The sequence below is a fragment of the Solanum dulcamara genome, chromosome 3 (assembly GCF_947179165.1).
Source record: "Solanum dulcamara chromosome 3, daSolDulc1.2, whole genome shotgun sequence".
NCBI classification, from domain to species: Eukaryota; Viridiplantae; Streptophyta; class Magnoliopsida; order Solanales; family Solanaceae; genus Solanum; species Solanum dulcamara.
The window spans coordinates 81079140-81102254 of record NC_077239.1 but is presented as its reverse complement, the minus strand read 5'-3'; the positions used below and the strand labels follow the sequence as shown (position 1 = coordinate 81102254).

Genomic DNA, 23115 nt, shown 5'->3' with positions numbered 1-23115 from the left:
GTCGATTCTTGGATACAAAATCATTTTTGTTATGAATCATTTTTTACTTTTTAGAAGGGGAAACTTGGAGTAACTGGTAAAGTTGATGCCATGTGACCAGGAGGTCACGGATTCAAGCCTTGAAAACCGCCTCTGGCAGAAATGCAAGGTAAGGTTGCGTACAATAGTCCCTTGTGGTCAAGCCCTTTTCCGAACCCCGCACATAGCGAAAGCTTTAGTACATCGGACAACCCTTTTAATCATTTTTTACGTTCTAATGTGAAATTTATTTAGTGTGAATTTGAAATTATAAGTTGAGGTTCAATTCGACTAGTAGATATAGTCTCAAATACACACATATAAAGTTCAAAAGACATGTTATGAATAGTAAAAATCAAATGAATTGAGTACTCATGATTAAAAAAAAGTTCAAATACTTAATTCATGTCAAGAAATATCAATAAATTTTCCTTCTGTGAAAAAATTGGACAAGTGTAGAGTGTCTTAAAGACTATGAGTACTACTTGCTAGTCCACTTGCACATTTAAAGACAAATGAATAACTGTGGACTTTGGTCTGTCCTTGTAGCGTAGGGGTGCCCTCATCCTCCGTACAAACGAGGAAAACGAATTTAGAATTTAAAATTTATTAATTATTTTATAAAAATTTTAAGTTAATACATGTAACAACAAAAGAAAAGGTTCACAGTCAAATACCTCTGATTATATAGGAGCAGTGGCGGAGCTACGTTATGGTTAGGGGTTCCTCCGAATCCCCTTTGACGGGAAATTATATTATTTATACATTACTAAAATAATTTTTTTATGTATATATAGTAAATGTCGAACCCCCTTCGACTAGTTCATGTGTCTACTTCTTCAAATTTTAAAACCTCTTAATCAAAATTCTGGCTCCGCCACTGTTTACAAGTATACAAAATTTGAACAAAAGTTATATCGAGTACTTTACATGAACGTCTAGTAATTCAGTAAAAACTGAATTATCTGAATATGATATTTATACTAAGTCAATGAATGTATGATATAGATTTAATTTGTATATAAACTTTTACTCCCTTTGTCGCGAATTTGTTGTCATTTTTCTTTTTTCAAAAGTCAGTTGATTCATTTTTGAAGCTAAATTAGATTAGATCAACTCAATATTTTATATTTAAAATTATACGATAATAAGTTGCAATTTTCTCGTGTTATCCACTTGCACATTTAGGATGACAAGTAAGCCTCCAATTACTCTGAGTAGTAAAGGATATTTCCAAGGAAAATTTCTTCTCAATCTTTATGCTAGAAGGATAAGGATTTAAATTATGTACCAATCATAATATAAAGATTTTTAATCAACATAATTTAATTTGTGATAACAAATTACCTACAATAATTTCATTTGTACATACAGAGTTGGGATAACGAACCACCTACATTATATCATTGTAATCTGAATATTTTATCGGATCATTCAATATGTAAAATACAATTAGATAATGCAAGATCATCATCATAACTTGCTAAATTATAATATCGATCCTTATATTTTGCTATAAACTATACTTATATATAAATAATTTGATTGTATAAATATTTTTTAACTCGCAAAATGAATAAAGCCGTTTGAAAGTCAAAATTGATATGCCTCCCCACCTCTCCCTCGACCAATCATAAATCAATGTGTGAAAGCAATAAAAATAAGGACCATGCATTATTTTCAATCCCTATATATTCTATGAAAGCTGTGGGCTTCAATTAGATCTTTGTAAGGGATAAATTTAAATTTAGTTAAATCTTCAATATCGAACGTTGAATAAAAAAATAAATAATTGTTGTTTTGTTTTCAAATATGACGAGAGGATTAAACTTGTTAAACGTTAGTGTCGGCACATATCCAATTCAATGATTGATAACGAAATGGGCATCAATTAAGTAAAAGTTCCAAATTTCCTCTAGCAATAAAATAAAATAAAATAAGTAATTAATAAATAGAGTAACAAAAATAAAGCCTTGTACATTTAAAAAATCACATAAGTACATTCACTGACATCAATATCATTTAAAATATCTTAAGTTGGGTAAGACTATTTACAGGGTCTAAGAGTAACCATAAAGAACATTTAAGGAGGAAGAAATAAATAATAAATAAATCTGCAATTGTTTATCATTTCATTATTTTATTAAAATATTTATAAGTATTAAATAACTTTACTCACCAAAATTGAGTATGTTTCTAGGCAAATGAAAATTATGGTTCTTTATTTCTACATTTTGTTTCACTTAACTATTTTTAATCTATGAATAAAGACTTTTATCGTTATTTTTTCTCAAATGAAAAAATCATCATGAAATATTAATTCATGATCAATTTTCTATGTTTTCCTAATCTCAACATAATATTTATTCTCCCAAACCCTCGACCATTATTATTAGAGCTACATATTTTTCACAACCTTACACCATTTTGCCTTTTCTTTTGAACCAAACATTCATATTACTCGAAAACCTAGATTCTCGAGTTCAAATTTTGAATATGATTTTTTTTTACCTATAATGTAAATCATCTCCGTATTAGTGTCAATGCGAATTTCAGGGTACATGGAAACATTTACGAGACACGTAATATATGTGTAATATCGACGTACATGATTTAGACATCATTAATCTGCTTCTGGCTATTTATCTTATTAATAATTTTCTTATCAACTATCGTTATCGTATAATAAATCATGCTAAATGCTAAAAATGACATTAAGGTTAGTACATTTTGGAGAGTACATACTTGTTAGATAAGGAAGTAAGTTAAAATCTCCTATATTCCAATATTGAGACAACCCTTAGTACGTCCCATCAAATTAAAGTCGACCCAACTCTAATTCTTTTTAGGCGAAACCATCAGTGGTCCCCTAAAGTTGACACAAATTTTCACTTAGAAATCTACACCAGTAGATGTTCATTTTAGACATCTCAAGTAAGGGTCGAATGTGTCATCTTGACATTTTTTTGACAATCACCAAAATATATTAAGTATGTGTAATACACTCGCCTGACGTGTCAAAAGCAGCGAATTAAATAAAGACACGTGACATATATATATATATATCAAAAATAATTATCAAATAATGACTTGAATAGAAAAAAATGATCAATAATTTGATGACACGTGACATTTTTTTTATCCAAAAAAAATAAAAATTAACAACTATTAACCCCCACCCACCCCGCCGTCATCTTCTCCAACCCAACCTACCCCAACCCCAACCCCTCCCCCACCCTGCCATCATCTTCTCCAACCCTACCCAACCCCAACCCCAACCCCAACCCCACCCAACCCACCAGATCTTCTTCTCCTCCAACACCCATCCAACGCTATCCATATCATCTAAAGAGGAAAATATGGAGTTATAATGGCAAACGAAAATATAAATCAAATTGGGTCAAAAAATTCGATGAACCTCCATTTTTTTCGGCAAGATTAATACAAATCTAAAATTACTCACTAATTAACCCCCACCCCACACCCTATCAGTGGTCTTCCAACACCACCCACTCAGCCGTCGTCTTCTCCAAAATCGATATGCTTCGTTGTTCGAGTTTTTTTTTCCCGAAAGATGGTCAAGTCGCCGGAAAATCTTGACAGAAATCCGGGCATAAAAAATAAACTTAAGAATTTAAAAGTAACAAGAACTAAAATAAGTAACTGTAAATACTGATGGATACATGTAACAATATTAAAAAATAAAGAAGAAGAAGAACAACAAAATAATAATAATATTTTTAAAGAAAAAACAGCTTCTACGCGCCTCAGATAGGTGGAAAACACGCGAGGCGCCAACTGTATAAAAAGTATCAAGATGACACATTTGACCCTTACTTAAGGTGTCTAAAATGAACATCTCCTAGTTTAGGTGTCTAAGTGAAAGTTGATACCAACTTTAGGGGCCACCGATAGATTTCGCCTTTTTTTTAATACAATAAATCGATCTTTAAATGTGCTACTGTTGAGTGTTGGCTTATAATAAATGAGTAACTAATTTGTGGTTTCATTTCTTTGTCAATTGTCTTTTGCCTAGTGTGCAATTTAGCTATGGGCTCATATCTAATTTTTATTATAATTTTAGTGAATTTTTACACTCCATGACACAAGTATTGGGTTTATATGAACCCGCTACCAACAAGCTACATTCTCCCATGTAAGCGTCGTAAATTCAATTAATCGGCATCCAAAATAAGTACAATATTATTTTTTTATAGATTGAAGTATTTGATTATTATGAGAAAAATCAATGTACTTTCTAATATCGAATCAAGATTAACTGGATTATTTTTCATCTGATTAATAAAATTTTTAAAAAGGGGATGATGATGTTGTTGTTGATGGTGAGGACTAAATAGTAAAACCCAAATAAAGTTATTCATAAGAAATTTAGAATACCTCATAAAAAATCTTGACTCTTCATATACTTTTCATTTTAACAAGGTATCTTTGACACCTTTACAACTCAAGTTAGGTTATATTTGACAATTTTTGTTTATTCAATTTATTTAAAATTTCTTAAATTTTGAGTGGCTTGAATCCCCCCATCCCCTAGGGTCCCTCTCTATTCTAATAACATCCTTCTTCAATGTTCTCTTAATGTTTTGCCTCCATGTGATAAAAAGTGAAGTTGATGTATATGTGTATATGAAAAGAACGTCCATTTAATTTGCCTTTCCCCTCTAATTGGTATAGTATTTATTTTTATGCCAACAACACCGATGTAACATGCCATTTTGTTATGTGTTCCACTTCTCTCTGGACCAACTTACATGGAGACATTTAATTTGGACTTAGGATTTTTAGTATAGTCTCTCATACTCTACATCTACGATATAACAATAATAAGATATTTGGTGTAGTCTCATAAGTGAGATATGAGAAGAGTAGAGTGTAGACAGATTTTATTCTTATCTTTTGGAGATAGGGATGCTATTTTCAAAAAACCTTCGGTTCAAGTAACACATTTTATAACAGTTTGAAATAATGAGAAAATAACAAACAATATAATAGAGAAAAACATTACACAACAATGAGAAAACAAAAAACAATAATAATAGTGAAATAATATGATAATCGAAACACACAAAATAATAGATATAGTAACAAATGCAAGGGAAAAACTACGAAAATAATGCTACTACTATTGATATTAACGAAAAATCTACAACAAGAAAGGAAAAAAAATACGTCGATGTCCCCACTAGCCAGAGAAGGTCGATTAATCGTCCACAAACCACGTTATTTATATTGTTAGTTCATATAACTTAAACTTAAGTATATTTACTTATAATTAGATCTAGCTAGACACCACAAAAGCAATATTTATTAAAAGAACAATAATTATTCTCTTAAAAGATCAAGTGCCTGCTAGGCAATTCTAGCCAAATCGTTCGATGTGTAACTTTGATAAAAAGACAATTTTGTAAAATTAGTAAAATATATTTAATCCCATACATAGAATTAAAAGTTAGTTCAATGAATTTGTTACGTAAACTACGTTGTCACTTACTATCCATGCACATGCACGTTGCATCTCTCAATAAATTCTCAAAAATTTAAAGTTAATAAACAAAGTAAATATATAAAAACGTACGTACAGAATAAAATATTAGTGACATTAAATTTGGTTTGTTTTGAAGTCTTACTATGTAGTTTATGTGATCTATGTATTGTATAAATTTTATATTTTTTCATTTACACTAATTTATAAATCCCCTAATTCATCAGAAAAATAGCTGCGACTCATCGATTTGACACCTCTGCATCCCAATTAAGTATACTGTTCCAAAACATAACAAAATATGACAAATAGAAACTTTTTTTTTTTGTATAGTCCCCAAACTAAACCCTAGATCTAAATTCCATTAATTATAACCCTTTATTAATTAAATAGCTGTATAATCATTAAAAATAATTGCCTAAGCTATCAGCTGTAAAATATTTTGTCGGTGGCAAACTGTCATACACTTTATTCTAGATATAAAAGAAAATATTACTAAAAGATAAAATACGGAAAAAGGAAAGCAACAACAAAAGAAATGATAATAATTGAAGTAAAACAAGAGGATAATGACTTTCCAGATTCCATCTTTGAAGTCACTATTTATGTAGACAAAGGATCAATTAAATCAACACTAGTAATTTCTATCTTAAACATTTTAATTTTTTTTTTATAAATTATTTCACTAAAATTGGTTAGGTATAATTATTTCAAAATTTTAGAACTTAGTCGCCTAATCATGTTAGTGGTCACGCAGTTTCTTATTCTTCAATATGTATTACAATTTGTTATTTTATTTGCTTTGTATCTTATCATATTATTTTTGTAATCTTGCTTCATAAACTTTTCTTTCGAACCAATGGTTTATCGAAAACAATCTTTTTATTCAATAAAAATAATGATAAAATCTGCATACATCGTACACTCTTCTTCGTATCTCTTTTGTAACAATTGTGTTTTAAATATATTAAGAAACACAAAAGGAATATATTTTCAAGTTGTATAATGTTGAATAAGAGTATGTCAAGGATCAGTGTTCTCACTTCTCATAAATTCTCTCATGTGTGTGTCACATGGATTTGAGATTCTTCCATACAATTTGAGTCAATTTTTAGCTGGCATTTCACTCCTTACATAAATACAAGGACCAATATATAAATTTCCTAGAAAGCAAACTCTCGTTTATATTCACTCTTGAGAGTCAAATAAAGTCTTTTCTTAACCACAAAACTATATTTATTTCCTTGATTCATTTTTATAATCATACATAGATAATAACTTATGTTTAACCACTTGTAGATATATTTTGTGTTTCATTAAATGTGCTTTGCTGAGTATCCAACGTGCAATCCAAGATATCTGGTTTTTGCATTTCAAGATTCCGTTAAAATATGCCCACGCCTCTCCCGTTATTAATATTCTAATTATTTCTAATTTATTTTTCAATATTAGATGAATTATCTCTCTTCGTCCTATATTAGTTGTCAAAATTACTAAAAATATTTATCCCAATTTACTTATCTTTTAATAAAATTAAAATGAAATTAATTATTTAATAGTAAATGTTCTTGAAATAAAATTAGCTTAGTCTTGTCCTTAAACAGGCGTAGATCTATGCAGATTGGAAGGGGTGTCACGCCACCCCATGGTGTCAATTAAAAATTTGTATATACATATATATTTATAAGAAAAATATAAATATTAAACGTGATACCTTTAGACCAGACACATTGTGGCACCCAGAGGATTCTAAATATTGAATCAGCCTATGTAAATAAAGTGAAATTTATAATTGAAGAGTGATAAGGGTAAAATAGTAAAAAAATATATGATCTATTATTTCTTAAGAAATATGCAAAAGAGAAATATAACAAATAATTTAAAACAAAGAAAATAAAAATTGTGAATAATATAATATATTATCTATAATAATTTCTTAAGAAATGTATCAAGTCAAATCTGAACAATAGAAAATATATTATAGAAATATTTTTTTGGATCAAAATATTCTAGAGAATGGAGATCAATAGTCATAATTCATAAAGATCATTCATATCATTCCTTTTTATTTTTTAATTTTTTTTTACACTATTTAAAAAAAATAAAAGAAATGTAGATTGTAGAATACTAAAAAAAGAAAGTGGCCTCCAACCAATTACAACTCAAAACCACTCTCCCTCTCTTTGGTCCACCACTCTTATTTCTTTCACACACACACACACACATCAATCTTTCTTCCTTTATAAACATCTCTTCTTTCCCTTCTTTCCTTAGGGGCTTGCTCAATCCAAAGCACTCCCCATTTCCACATTTCCCAATAACCATACATTCATTTTCTTTCATTCCTATTCCACGATATCATAAATCAATCGTCCTATATTGATATCTGCATATATCAAAAATTTAGTGTGAAATTATAATGGCATCGCCATCTGACACTAGCAAAAACACAAAGCTAGAGCGCTACAACAGTTATATTCGAAGAGTTAATAGTACAAAACTGATAGCTGCATCGTCCAAACTTTTATTTCGTGTCACTTTATTAGTAGCGTTGTTACTTATTTTCTTCTTCACTATAAATTACCCTCCGTTAACTTCGGAAAAAACTTTCAATAATAATATTCACACTACTACCCATAACCTTCTTTCCTCCGCTATTTACGGTGGTGGGGCTTCGTGGGAAAAACAAGTTCGTCACTCCTCGACGCCCCACCGCCCCAATGGGCTCTCCGTCCTTGTGACAGGAGCAGCTGGGTTCGTTGGTTCTCATTGTTCTTTAGCATTGAAGAAACGAGGTGATGGTGTTCTTGGCCTTGACAATTTCAATTCTTACTACGATCCTTCATTGAAGCGAGCTCGTCAAAATCAGTTATCGAAGCATCAGATTTTCATTGTTGAAGGTGATATTAACGATGCCGAGCTTCTCAGAAAGCTTTTCGACATTGTTCCTTTTACTCATATCCTTCATTTAGCTGCACAAGCTGGTGTTCGTTACGCGATGCAGAATCCTCTCTCTTATGTGAACTCAAACGTAGCTGGATTTGTTAATCTGTTAGAAATCGCTAAAGCCGCAGATCCACAACCTGCAATTGTTTGGGCTTCGTCAAGCTCTGTTTATGGATTGAACACCAAAATCCCGTTTTCCGAAGAGCACAGAACAGATCAACCAGCGAGTTTATACGCAGCAACGAAGAAAGCAGGGGAAGCAATTGCACATACATATAACCATATTTACGGGCTTTCATTAACTGGTTTGAGATTTTTCACTGTTTACGGACCTTGGGGAAGACCAGACATGGCGTATTTCTTCTTCACTAAGGATATGATTCAGGGGAAATCGATTAACGTGTACGTTACCCCGGATGATAAAGAGGTGGCGCGTGACTTCACGTACATCGACGATATTGTTAAAGGATGCGTCGGCGCGTTGGACACGGCGGAGAAGAGCACCGGAAGCGGCGGAAAGAAGAGAGGTCCGGCGCAATTGAGGGTTTACAATTTGGGGAATACTTCACCTGTGTCGGTGAGGAAGTTAGTGGCAATTCTCGAAAATTTGTTGAATGTTAAGGCTAAAAAGAATGTTGTTAAAATGCCACGAAACGGTGACGTTCCGTTTACACATGCTAACGTGAGCCTTGCGTTAAGGGATTTTGGTTATAAGCCTACAACTGATTTGTCGAGTGGATTGAGGAAATTTGTGAAGTGGTATGTCAGTTATTATGGGATTCAATCGAGGGTAAAAAAGGAAAACGAAGGGGAGAAGTGAAAAGACTATTCTACCCCTTCTTTCAATATATACATATTTTTTATTTCTTTTGATGTTTTTGGATCAAATTGTGTTTACTTGTTTATTTTTAGTATAGAAATAGAATTTTATATTTATAAAAAATAAGAAAATCTGAGAAGGGTGGAAATGGCAAGTGTAGATCTATGAAAAGTGGGATTTATAATAATGTATTTCTAAAGGGTATTATTATTGTAGGTAGGATTTAAGAAAAAAAGAGGTTGGCTTTCTCTTTTCTGTACCAAGAAAAAAAATGGTGCAAAAATTGTAATATTTTGGAACAACAATGATGATTCCATCTCCAGATTAATCTCCTGTCTTTTATCTGGTTTAATTTGATATAAAGGATGTGTTGGAGTAGTAAGAACTCCTTTATTTTTAATCAGATGTGTTGATCAGTTCGAGTCTTAATTTAAAGTCGTTTTTGTTAAAAAATATTTTATTTTTTATATGAGATTTTTTTTCATGAATTTAAATTTAATCACATTAAAGATCAAGTACTCAATATCAGATGGGAAAAAAAGTAAGAGAAGAGGATTTAAATTTTCATTATTCGACTTGCAAGTGGATGATAGAAGAAATCTTCATAGCCCTGTTGAAGATGCCTTATATGATTGAACAAAAATGGGTAAGGTTGTCATTTGCTCATTAAAGTTCAAAGTATACCTACATGTATATATATATATATATATATATATATATATATATATAGTTGCAAAATTCCTTTTTGAATGTAATTTATTTTTATATAATTTGAGTTCTCAAATCCATACTAGTTGAAGTATGGTAAGATCAGAATTAGCAGAATTTTTAAGGAAAAAAAAGGACTTCCAAAAGTCCAAGATTCTATTAGAATTCGGATTTAATCGTATTCTAATATAAATATCAAACACTAATAGAAAAAATAAAAGTTTTAAACATCACGGTTCTTTAATAAAAAGTGTTGAATTTTAAAAGTGTGAATGAGAAATAAAAGGTTGTGACTTTTCGAAAGGTTGTGACCTTTTAAAGTATTGTGACCATTTTGAAAGGTTGTAACTTTTATGAAGGATTGTGACTTTTCCGATAAGCTACAATAAGCATCTGTTCACACTACATTTGTTGTCTATAAATAGAGGATTTTCCTCTCATTTTTAAATATTGATTTTTTTTCTCTTCTGCATATATTTTCTTACAAACAAAGTTGAGTATTTGTGTGATTTTGTTGCTGACTTTTGAGTTCGCTGAAATTATTGAAGTTTGAGGTACAACTATTTCTTTAATAGTTTATTCATTTTATCTTGAGAGAAAATAATCCATAACCAACCTCGGGTACAGCGAGACAATTAAATTTCTTAAGAACACACAGTGAATTCTATGGATTAGGATACTATTTTCTTATTTTCATATTTATTGTTTCTGATTTGCTAACCTTAATACAAGAGGGATAACAAAAAGAACAAAAAAAACCACCCAAATAAATTTACCACGAAAGAGTGATCTTTCAGAATTGGTCATTAGTGTCATCATCTTTCATCTATCAAAGACATTATCCAATTAATATTATCACTACAAACTATAATACAGTATAATTTCACATAGTTTATATATGACAGAGACAACTACTTATATGACAAGAATTTTTATATGTATGTAAACTAATGATTCTCAAAAAGTATTAAGACAGGAAAAGTGATGTATAATCATAAACTTACATAATAAATAGTAAAAAGATAACACATGATTAAAGGGAAGGATATATACAACTTGAAGAATACGCCAAATGAGGACTAATAACAACTATTTTTAATAGGCCACCCATGAATCATGCATGATGTGTCTTTTTCTTATTTATTTCTTATTTCTATTCTCTGTCTTGTACAGCTAATTATAAAAAAGCTTAGCATTATTTTTATGCTGAAAATTTGTAGTATATATTAATTTCCAGAAGATAAGCTTCAACTCTACTTTTTTCTATTATATACATATTTAAAAATGGCTTATTGCCTATCGAAAATAATTTTTTTATTGGCTCAAAATAAAAACAAGATCTGCATAGATATTATCCTCTTCAAACTCCACTGATAAAATATCAATGAATAAATTATATATTGTTGTATACATTATCTAACTACTTTTAATTAATTATTCTTTAATTTGTGAAATGTTTCAAATTCCTTTTCTGTTGTTTAATAATCTAGCTAGATGGACTAAGCAGGAAATATAACTACTTCAACACATAACACATGAAAATATATTCCATGAATAGTAAATTTCATATTCAAAATGTGTATGTTTGGAAGTTATAATCAATGAAGAATAGGGGTCTTTGTACTTTTAAGATGATATTTGACATCAATATCTCAACAGCCTTTTTTTGTTATAAGTGGTACATGTGAAGCTATCTTAGTCTCCTTCCATTTTTTCTTTTTAATTTTTTTTATACGCGTGAGTTAGGTGAGAAGTCTAAATTTTATTAAAAAATTCAAAATATTAAGAAGTAAAGATATGTAAAAGCTATAAAGAGAATTTAACATTTACTATAAATATAGGAATTAAAAGAATAATTTTAACTATATACATAATATAATTTTCCGCTGATAGATTTGAATGTACCACAGATGCTCTTTCTAGCTCCGGCCCATGACGGTAATATCAAGCAGTTTGAAAAGTAAATACAGTACTATTGGTAAAAACCAATCAATAAACTGCAAATGTGGGAAATTGAGCTAATAGTTTTTTTTAATTAAAAAAATACAATGAATAAATTAAATGTTTCTTCCCTTAGACACCAAAGCCGACAGCACCAAATGACACCTTCAAAGGCTGTTTTACCCAATCATAGAACTAAAAGCTGACAGAATATATGTGTGATAACTACTGATTGATCGTCACGGTCTGATAAGTATTATTTCATTCTTGTTAATGAGTATGTTGCCCCTAATATAAAACTTTTCAAACAAATATAGATTTAGTCAATTAATTAAAGTACAAGTATCCCACATCAAATGAGAAATAAATATATACATATATATTTCATTCTTGTTTTTAATTTAATTTCCTTTTTTTTTTGTTTTCTATTTGCCTTTTTACTATGCTAAATTGCTAACATAAATTGCAATTTAAGTGTAGCTATTCTAAAGTTTGAGGCTCAATTTTCAGTTCTTATCTGTTACTGCTTTTTCAAAAACATTTGGCAGAACCTGAAGCCCTTTACAAATCAAAAGGTAATGTCATTTTTTCATAAAGTGGATTCCCTCATATGTTTCATCATATTTTTGGACCATATAATACATGTTGGCTTCTTTGTGCTCCTCATACCCCACCTGATTAATATGACGTAGATTTAAAATTTTAAATTTATAAATTTTATAATAATTTTAAAATAATAATATAATTAAATAAATTTACAATCGAATATTTTTAATTAAATATTTAATATAGTAAATTTTTTAACACATAAATTTTAATCGAAATTACTGAATTCAAATAAATCTATATGCAATTGAAGAACTACACGTAAAAATCCACGTCATTGCAATTCAAACTTGTAGTACCTCAATGAGATAATAAAATCACAAAACAATCTCGAAAATAGACTCACGTAAGATTCAAGTAAAAACCACACATATCTAATATTGTATAATAAATCAAATCATTTCAACTTAACTTTAAAATATTGCATCATAAAGGCCGTATTTAGTTTCAAAAGAATTTTGTTATTGTTGAATGTTGATCAACTTAAAAAGTTCATGAGGTATATCTTATTAGGACATTATTTTTTGATATGTACTCAATGTTTTTAATTTTTTTGTATATCTATTCATTTTGAGAACAATTTCAGATATGTGGTTTCTGAATTAAGTATGACAAAGCTTAACTATTTTCAAAATGTCTGAAATTTCATATGTATAAAAATTCAGACTTTTCATGTGAAGTTTGGCTTGACAAAATCTAGTTTCAAACCACGCATATATGAAGTTATTTCAAATGGATTAGCTTATAATTTTTTTATGTGCTCATATAGCTTAAACAATAATTCCAAAATTAGATATTTGTGCACTTTGTTTGTCAGTTAACTTATTACGAGGGAATAAGCTCCCGTGGATACGTAAATCTGATCAAGAGCATACCATTACCAAATGATGATTTTCTGTATATACATTTTATCTTTTATTAAGGAAAAAAATATCCCTATCATAATGAATCTAATCTCCTTGATCGGAATGATGTAGATATCCTCTCACAAGAGGCATATCGATTCGGTCTGACACAAAAATATTGATTCAAAGGAAGAAGAGGAGGCAAAAATTGAAATAGGAATATTATTTACATCGATAATCTTAAAAATAAAATAATAACATTGTTGAGTGAAATGAAAATTTTATGAAAACTAACAAATTTCATCTGAATAGTGTGTCTACACGCTTATTATATATACGAATATTTACAAATTCGTCCAACTTATTTAAATTAAAGAAATCAAGTGAATCACCTAATTATAATCTCAAAAAAGTGTTTCATTAATCTATCATTACAAAATATTCCCATTTATATTATCTATTTTTATGAAATTCAAATATAATCTAAGTTTCTATATCTATTACGATTTGCTATTTGACTCGAACATATTCCAAAAAAAAGTCCACATATAACACCTTGTGAGTTTGACAAACTTGTAGGCACCGACTCAGAACTCTCAAACACGATTAGACAAGAAAAATCTAATCATAATTAAACGCATAATTTTCCTTTTAAAGAGAAAAAAAAAAGAAAAGAAAAAGAGAAATTAATAAAAAGGAAAATGGAAATGCTCCAGCTAGATAAAGAACTAAGAATATGTTTTTTGTCTGCCTACCCCACACGCCCTTCTCTTTTTACAAATTTATTTTGACTAAGGAAGATTTTTTAATACAAGATCTCATAATATATTCACATCTAAATATTTATAAATATTTATCTTTGAGTTTAATTATTATTATAGTATTTTTTTATTTTAATTTATTTATTTAATTTTAATCTTAATATGAAATTTAAGAAAGTAAATAAGACTTTTGAACCATGTGATATTAAATTAAAGATAATATATCAAAATACCGTTTAATTAATCTTATGATATTAAATATGTCATGTCATATATAGTAAGAAATTAATGTGCAGATATCTATAAATATTTATTTGTGTGTAAACTCAGTTATTATTATAATATAATTTAAAGTCATTATAAATACAACAACAATAAAATACACAGTAAAATTCCACAAAATAGGATCTGGAGAGGATAGAACGTACTCATTTTTCCTATTCTTTACTTTGGTGAAAGTTATTATAAATATACTTTAAATTTTGAATATGTCTCAGTGGTGCGGTACTCTATTCCATTACATACATGGATTGGGTAGAAAAACCAGACCCAATCTCTCTTGGAATCCTGAATAGGCAGGAGCAAAGCATATTGATTCACCAGTTTGCTAACCTACTTGTCGGCTACCCGCACTCTGTAATCAGAATAGGGCTCTGGACTTAAAACCATCCAAAGTCTCAAATTGGTTCAAGCCTTGTTTCGTAGTAATTTTATGAATTTGAATACTTCTAACACTGATTTGTTTTTGGAATTCGACCTCTAAAATAGGGTCATGGACTCCTTTTTAGTTTAGGATCTCTAGTTCATCATTTATTGACGAATTTTTTGAGATTTTTCTTTCTTAAAATTGAAAGAAAAAGATTAAAATCACGGTGAATAATCGAACCACTCCCTTAAAAAGAAAAAAAAAAGAGTTATGCACCAAAATATTACAATCTTCCCAACAAAAGCAAACGCTAGTCGCGACCTCCTTATTGTTTCCTCTGCCATAATTTATATGATACTTTTAAATTTTTGAAAATAAATATAATTATTTTTTAATATATGTAAATAATTACTCAAATGAAATGTATCTGCAGAATATTTTTAAGAATCATATAATATTTTAAAACAAATAATTTAGAACTTCCCATTTTTTCTTGGCCTACCGCAAATGGTGGAGCAATCCATATGAAGATTTTATATGTTGGCATTTTCCTTGAAAGTTCCTAGCTATTATAAGATCTTTAACATTTTTTAAAAGCTTCAACTATGAATTTATTTCATTAAAAATAATTAGTTGAGTCTTTGAAAGTAACACATAATTGAAGAACATTGATTGCTAGATCTAGATTGCTGACAATGAAACATGCTTTGCAATTATATTGAAAATTTATTTAATTAAGGGTCCATATACTATGCGGATTCAAATTTTAAATTTTTAAAAAGTCCGCTTACTTCTGAGTCCTAGAATATACTATTTATTAAATTACGTAATTTTGATTGAAATTATTGGATTTTGTCGAATTCGTAATTAGCTCTGTTTTTGTCATATGTAATATTATAAGAAATAAGCTAAATCTTTGACTTGAAATACGAACACCTAATTAGTTATATATAATTCTATTTTTAAAAAATAAATAAATTAAATACATGAATTGACCGCACGATCAGTACTTTTTAATTCCGTCGTGCATGGTCAATGTTGAGACAAAAAAGTTAATTACTCCATAAAACAAAAGTTTACAAGAATAGTCCGGGGCATAATAAAATTTCGTGTAGTATAAGTGTGTAATTAATAATTGATTAATAGATTAGAGGGGCATTTGACTATTTTTTTAATTTTCATGAAATTTGAGATTCTTTTATAAGTTCAGAGTCTAGGATAAGTTGAACTTTATAATACAAGCTTGAAATTTTACTTATCAAAAAAATATTTATAACAAGGCTTGTTCAAACTCTAGGTCAGAATCATGATGTTTCTATTTGTAAAAATTGAAATTCCAATGGGTCAATTGGTTTTATATTCATATTTTACAAATTTTTTTCATACATGAAATCTTTATTTTTATGTATAAAATTGTAAGTGTCTATAAAAGACCATTTAAGACTTATATGTTTATCAATATTTCACTTATGAAACCTATTTTAATACTTTATCACTATTTCACTCGTGGTACTTATTTTTTTAAAAAAATTCCATAGATCAAACTCCTTAAATCATTATTGGAATTATTCCTATTGCTGGAAACTTCAAAACTTTTTCGAACTTCATCACATTATACTGAAATTCTACTTGTTCAATTTGTGTTTCAACGCAAGATGTTTTTGTTTATTTTCGATTTTAAAATATAAATATTTTCTAATTACATTTGAAATAGTCACTAAATTTGCCGATTCAAAAACTTGCTATTCTACCTTACTTTTATCCAACGTAGTTTACTTTCTATAGTTTCATATAATTATAAAGTGTCCAAAATTATACCTTAAATAACCTAAAGTCTCAGGCTCAAGATTCCTTTATTATTTTCTCTCATCCTATTTTCTTGATGTCAAAGTAGACAACTTTGCTTTGCAATTAGTAGTGTCACACTCTTAATTATAATAACAACAATAACATATTAAATTCAATGTAATTTCATCAAAATAAAAGTAATTTTCAATAAGACCCTTAGTTCAAGTAAGTGTCACACTCTTAATTGATTTGTAAATATCAATTTATTTGGACCATAGGCACATGTTAATAACTCAATTGGGAAAATAAAAGTGTCGGCAAGGATTAATTAGTTGCACAAAAAGCCAATTAATAATAAGATTATTAAACATTTAAAAGATTGCACTCAAATATTTGTATGTAAGTAGTGGGACAACATTCTTATTGTATTAATATACTCTTATCAATTAAGGACTATGATTTCATGTCAATTGAAATTTAAACATTAGAAAAGTGTTCTTCTTTGTTAACAAGAAGTGAATAGTTGGTTTAGGAAAATAAGTTAGTTAAAAATGAAAAAATGACTTATCTTATGTAAGTAGGAAAAATAAGTTATACAAATGGCATTTTATACTGACTGTGTCCTTCGCATCATTTAATACACTTTATTTTCATCTCTACCTTCGTATATCATAATCGCTTACCACCCTATAACCCCTACCCATATATCGACCATTTTCTATAGTACTTGTTTAGATTATATACAAATATTTTTATGATAACATTTTTTATTTACATACTCACAACCCAAAAATAATAATTCACTTATTTTTCTGTAAAATTTTCTTCATACCGAACACACCTTTAATCCAAAATTAATTGAAAAAATTACCTAAATACACAACTTATTTTACCATATTCTCTAAAATTTTCTACCATTGGAAAAAATTATAAAAACTCCTACCCTTTCTTATTCTCGGATACATCACTTTACGCGATGTATCAAGACATTGAGGGATGTATCCGAAATCGAGACGCGATGTATCGGAACGTTTTTGGACATATCCGGATTCCATCAAATTTAATGGATTTTTATAATTTGAAAAGGAGTAGAAATAGGATGTAATTAGCTCTTATAGAATGTATTAGCTCTTAACACTATAAAATTTGTATAATCGTCTTTTATATATACTTTGGGCTTAAGACTTGTTTCCTGGGCTTTAGAGAACAGATACATAGCGAGGAAAATTTTTAGATATGACAAATCTTCTAAGCATAATTACTCCATATGGGTGTAGTTTTCCTAATTACTTAAATTTGCCATTATACAAACACTGTAGCGAATTATACAAAAATTGTAGCGAATTATACAAATGTTATACCATGAATTATTTATATATTGAAATATACAAACACTGGTATACATATATATTTGTATATCTGGCAAGCGAGATGCAGAGAGAGGAGAGAGAGGGAGGAGAAAGGCGAGCGAAAAACAAATTGTATATGTATATTTTGTCCAAAAATTTTATATATATATATATATATATATATATATATATATATATATATATATATATATAACTGATAGGGCTGTACAGGACAAACCGATAAACCGCACCAAACCGACAAACCGAACCAAACCGGAAAAAAAACCCGACTAGTGGTTTGGTTTGACTTGGTTTGGTGTTTGAAAAAAAAACCCGACCATTATAGGGTTGGTTTGGTTTTAACTAAAAAAAGTCAAACCGAACCCAAACCGACGCGATTATAGATATACCACTTTTAAATTATGTTATACATAAAAATATTTATTAAAATGTAATTTATAAATATTTTTTAAAATTTTTTCATAATTTTTGTTTTTTTCCTTACATTTAGATTTGGACTTGAGTAGCTCATCTAAATAATAGACAAAAAAAACTTATCTTATAAAGTTATATTATAAAGTTAAAACTTCAAACAGTGTTGTGCCTCCATCTTATACGTTGATATTTTGTACTAGAACTCTTTTTAAGAAGCACTGCTCTGTGCTTTTTATTTGATACTATGAGAAACCCGAAAAAATCCGAAAAAACCCAAAAAACCCGAGAAACCCGAAAAATCCGAAAAACCCGAAAAAACCCGAAAAATCCGAGAAAAATTGATATCGAAAAACCCGACTTTTATTGGTTTGGTTTGGTTTATAGATTTAATAACCCGACACAAATGGTTTGGTTTGGTTTGTAAAAAATCCGAACCAACCCGATCCATGTACACCCCTAATAACTGATATACATATGTATTTGTATTTTTTGCAAGCGAGATTGAGGGAGAGGAGACGAGAGAGAGCAAAAGAGGTGAATTATATATGTATATCTGTCGAATGATATATGTATATTTCTTAGAAAAATTGTCTAATGATTAATTGATATACACATATCTTTGTATATCTCACAAGCAAAATTTGTCAAACCACATTTAACTTGTGCTGCTTTCATTATTTCAAATATTCAGTGTCTGAACTTAATCTTTAACGAAGTCCAACCTCTCAGCTGACATTAAGGTAAATATGACTAAAATTAAATTATTTTTATTTGAAATTTAGCATATAAAAACTTGATGAATAGTAAATATAATAGACTATACTTAAAATAATGAGCTTTTTCACTAATTCAAATAGCCTTGCCCACATAGGCCAAAGTCAGGGCAAGGATTACCATGAAGTTATGAATAAATAGAAGATAGAAGCAGTCAAGTGATCATATGATAAACCTTAATATAGTAGCATACATTAAAAGCTAAAGAAAATCCATTCAATACAAAATCGCATTTAAATCCTATCTCCTACCTACGAAATTTGCCATGCCTGTTATAGACGATTGAGCAAAGTTAACAAGTTTTACTTAGTATGCATCATTTTCTCTAGATCCACCATAGCCACCGCCATATCCACCACCACCACCACCATATCCGCCACCGCCAGAACGAAAACCACCGCTGCGTGGAGCTCTCTCTTGGGCTAGAGACACGCGAATGTTCCTCCCGTCGAGATCCTGCAGGGATCATGATGTGATATCAGAGCCAACAATAATCTCAAGATCATATTAGGTGCATATCCTAATGTGTGCCATCCCACATCAAAAGCACTTGGGGGTCGTTTCGTTCAAAACAAGGTTATCCCAATTATAATCTCACCTTCTATATGTGACGGATAATCTCACATTTTATCATGGTTTTAACTAATTAATGGGTCTATCGGAAACAATATTTTATCAAAGGTGGGCATTCCACTTGCATATTCAACGGTTTCAGAAATAACTAACAAACTTTTACCTGTCCATCCATTGCTGACATAGCCTCTTTGGCAGATTCGCCGTCTGTGAAGTTCACAAATCCGAATCCCCTTGATTTCCCAGAATCTCTATCCATGATGACCTTAGCTGTGCCACAATCACAGTATACGAGTATTTAATACACGAGCAAAGTTAGAAAGTAGGAGCAAGTAAAGCGAGTCGGAAGGGAGGAGCATGTCAAAAAAGCCAGAAATACTGGTGCAACTCCAATGTTAACTAATCCTACCACCCACAACCTAAACGAGGGAGATGAAGATAGTAAATGATAATGCCTTAACCGAAAGAACAAAATAAAAAAACTACCAGAAAAATGCCGCTATCTCAGCCCATTCACTAGAGTATGCAACCACATATACAATTAACGACTAAAAAGTGTGGAGCACTCATTATAGATGACCACTTAAGGTCATGAACACAAATCACGAGCTGCAGAAAATCCATCAAGTTCCATAAGCGATGCATCTCAAGCCAAGAAAATGCAGACAGAGGAAATGATTTTAAGAGAGAAGGATAAACTAATCATATCTGTAACTGAAACCTAGAAAGAATATCCACCAGGATTTAAACGTACCAAACTCAGGAACATACAGAAATTGAAAGAAAGTTGACCAACATCAGAACATAGGAATCAACTAATAAACAATAGCCCAGTTAGCAAGAGGAACACAAGACAACAGGTAAATTTATGCATCCACCATGCTGTATATAGGTTAAGTTATATACATAGCAAGCTATTATCAGATACATATCGTACTATATACTTTCACAAAAAGATAGTTTTTTTCATCTGACTTGATTTTCATTGTGTTGTTCATTCAAATATTCATCATCAGAGGATAGACACAGGATGGAAACTAAAGCAAGCCAGATTCGAGATAGTTGGGAGATTACCATCGACGACATCACCAAAGCTGGTGAAGGCATCCTTCAGAGACTGATCATCGGTTCCAAATGAAAGACCTATTAAGTTAAGGAATAAATAAGCAAACTTTAGATGTTGCAAAGTTTTCACTAAGAAACAATGCTTGTGATATATTTTTTTCAGACTGCTAAACACATACCTCCAACAAAGAGCTTTGTTGACATGCAACGGATGGCATTAAGCATTGAAGGCCCTGGTGATTGTGCATTCAACGCATTGCCGCTTGTTGAAATGCTCAGCCTCAAAAGACCACCAAGTTTGTTGTAGAAAGCCATAGATATCTATTAAAAAAAATTAGAAAAAAAAGGTTATGCAAATTCAGCTGTTAAAGTATCAAAACCTTTAGTCTGACAGGCAACATCAATACGAAGATTGACAAAGCAGAAAACTTGAACAAAGGTAGATGAATGACACGACTAAACAATGCAAAACTCATTCAGTTACATGTAGACTCCAAAATAAAAAATGAAGTGTCAGGCATCAACAAACACAATTCTGAAATCCCATATGCTGTGAAATCTACAACTCTCAAGGTCTCTGTTCCTTTCACTTTTCGTCCCCTTGGATTGTTACTAGATATCGGAACTCATGTCCAGATGTACTACACAAAGATTACATTTCTGGCCTAATATGATTTCTGGCTAGAAGACGAAAACCAATTTTGCCAATCAACCCCCCAAAATACGGAAAGTCTATCTATAAAGAAGTCTTGGGGCTCCCAAGTACACGACAAATTAGGTGTGTATATGTTAGCTCAAAACCATCTTGGCTAATAGATGAATCTAAACATTCACCATTATTCAGTTACTTTCTGAAGCAAATAACAAGAGAGAGCAACTTTCAAGTATCTTTATTTCAAAAGAGTACAATCATCAAACCTCTTTAACTCAGCTATACAAATTAGAGAAATACACTACCACCACCCATAAAACAATAAAAAACTAATTACACGGATAAGGCATTATCTGACCTTAAAAAGGACAAAGAACAATTTTTTTCACCAAACATAAGAAAAAGAAACAATGAGAAAAAGATAAAACGAAAAAAACCCCCACTAATAACAACATTATGAAGCTAATCACAAGGACAAGGCATTATCTGATTTTGAGCAGGACAAAAAATGATTTTTTTCACCAAACATCAAAAAACAATGAGTAAAAGTACCACAATATGAACCAAACATAAAACCAAGAGACACCAAAGACTAAACAAGGCTCCGTATATTAACCAAAAATCAAAAACTATAACAAAACAATAAGCCACTGAGTAAAAGTTTTACAAAAAAAACACCACCAATAACAACATTATAAAGCTAATCACAAGGACAAGGCATATTCTGACTTTTAACAGGACAAAGAATCATTTTTTTCACCAAACATCAAAAAAAAATGAGTAAAAGTTCTACAAAATGAATCAAACATAAAACCAAGAGACCCCAAAGACTCAACAAGGCTCCATATTAACTAAAACTCAAGAACCATAACAAAAGAATAAGTTAAATAACCATAATATAGCAAAATAAGCATAAACCCATTTCAAAAAAATTATATAAAAACAAACCTGAAGGAGAGAAATTTTCAGGGTTTAAGAGGCAAGAAAATGAGAAGCGGCTAGGTCTTACTGTGGACTGTGAGTTTAAGAAAGGGTATATATAAGAGCAGTGCCTTTCGACTTTTTCAGAGTGAAAAATTAAATATTATCGGCGTTTTAATAGCTTCAAATAGTACGGGAGTCGAGGTTAATTTTACTGCTTCGAGGTGTTGTACCTTGACGGTATTTTTTGAAATTAACGTACAATATGAATTTTGCAAACTCATAATAGTTTGTAAATAAGCAATTGTCGAGATTGAGAAAGCTATTTTTGGGATGCCATGAGACTTAAGAGTTATTCATATTTTTTTTCAATATAAATTTTTACTTTATTTCAAAAGCAGTTTGGTTGTTAAATTTCTAGTTCTTTTATTCTTTGAGACAATTTTAAATATATACAATAAATTAATTCGTATACAATAAATATAGTCATGTCTTATTTACATAAAAAAAATAGCCAAAATTATAAGAAATATACACTGACTATACAATATAAATTACTTATACATGAGCTATACACTGAATATATATTATGATATACTCAAAAACTGAATATAGCGAATGATTATTTTTTTGATAATTATTTTGGCCGAATGGCCACTTAGTATAATTTGCCCTTATTCTTTCCTTTGCAAAAAAAATATAATCAAACATAACTCCATTTTCAATTTCAACTTCATAAATTTTACATAAAGTAAAAAATATTT

At 29.9% G+C, this 23115-nt stretch overlaps 2 protein-coding genes across 2 annotated transcripts; one reads left to right on the top strand and one right to left on the bottom strand.

Annotated features, from left to right (window-relative positions):
- The first annotated feature begins 7725 nt into the window (after positions 1 to 7725).
- Positions 7726 to 9615, top strand: LOC129883297 (UDP-glucuronate 4-epimerase 6). The gene has a single exon (XM_055957946.1). It carries the CDS (start codon positions 7941 to 7943, stop codon positions 9285 to 9287), a length of 1347 nt encoding a protein of 448 aa, XP_055813921.1. The 5' UTR covers positions 7726 to 7940; the 3' UTR covers positions 9288 to 9615.
- A 9596-nt stretch (positions 9616 to 19211) lies between these two features.
- On the bottom strand, positions 19212 to 22500 carry LOC129883296 (glycine-rich RNA-binding protein 2, mitochondrial-like). The gene is made up of 5 exons (XM_055957945.1): positions 22379 to 22500; positions 20958 to 21099; positions 20788 to 20856; positions 19877 to 19983; positions 19212 to 19596 (listed from the first exon to the last, which is right to left on the bottom strand). Exons 2-5 carry the CDS (start codon positions 21091 to 21093, stop codon positions 19447 to 19449), a joined length of 462 nt encoding a protein of 153 aa, XP_055813920.1. The 5' UTR covers positions 21094 to 21099; positions 22379 to 22500; the 3' UTR covers positions 19212 to 19446.
- Positions 22501 to 23115: the final 615 nt, after the last annotated feature.

Coding starts and splice junctions, on each gene's coding strand:
- LOC129883296 (XM_055957945.1), bottom strand. CDS start 21,093: ATGGCTTTCTACAACAAACTTGGTGGTCTTTTGAGGCTGAGCATTTCA. Junction 20,857..20,957: donor AACAAAGCTCTTTGTTGGAG/GTATGTGTTTAG, acceptor TTAACTTAATAG/GTCTTTCATTTGGAACCGAT. Junction 19,984..20,787: donor CTTTGGTGATGTCGTCGATG/GTAATCTCCCAA, acceptor ATTGTGGCACAG/CTAAGGTCATCATGGATAGA.
- LOC129883297 (XM_055957946.1), top strand. CDS start 7,941: ATGGCATCGCCATCTGACACTAGCAAAAACACAAAGCTAGAGCGCTAC.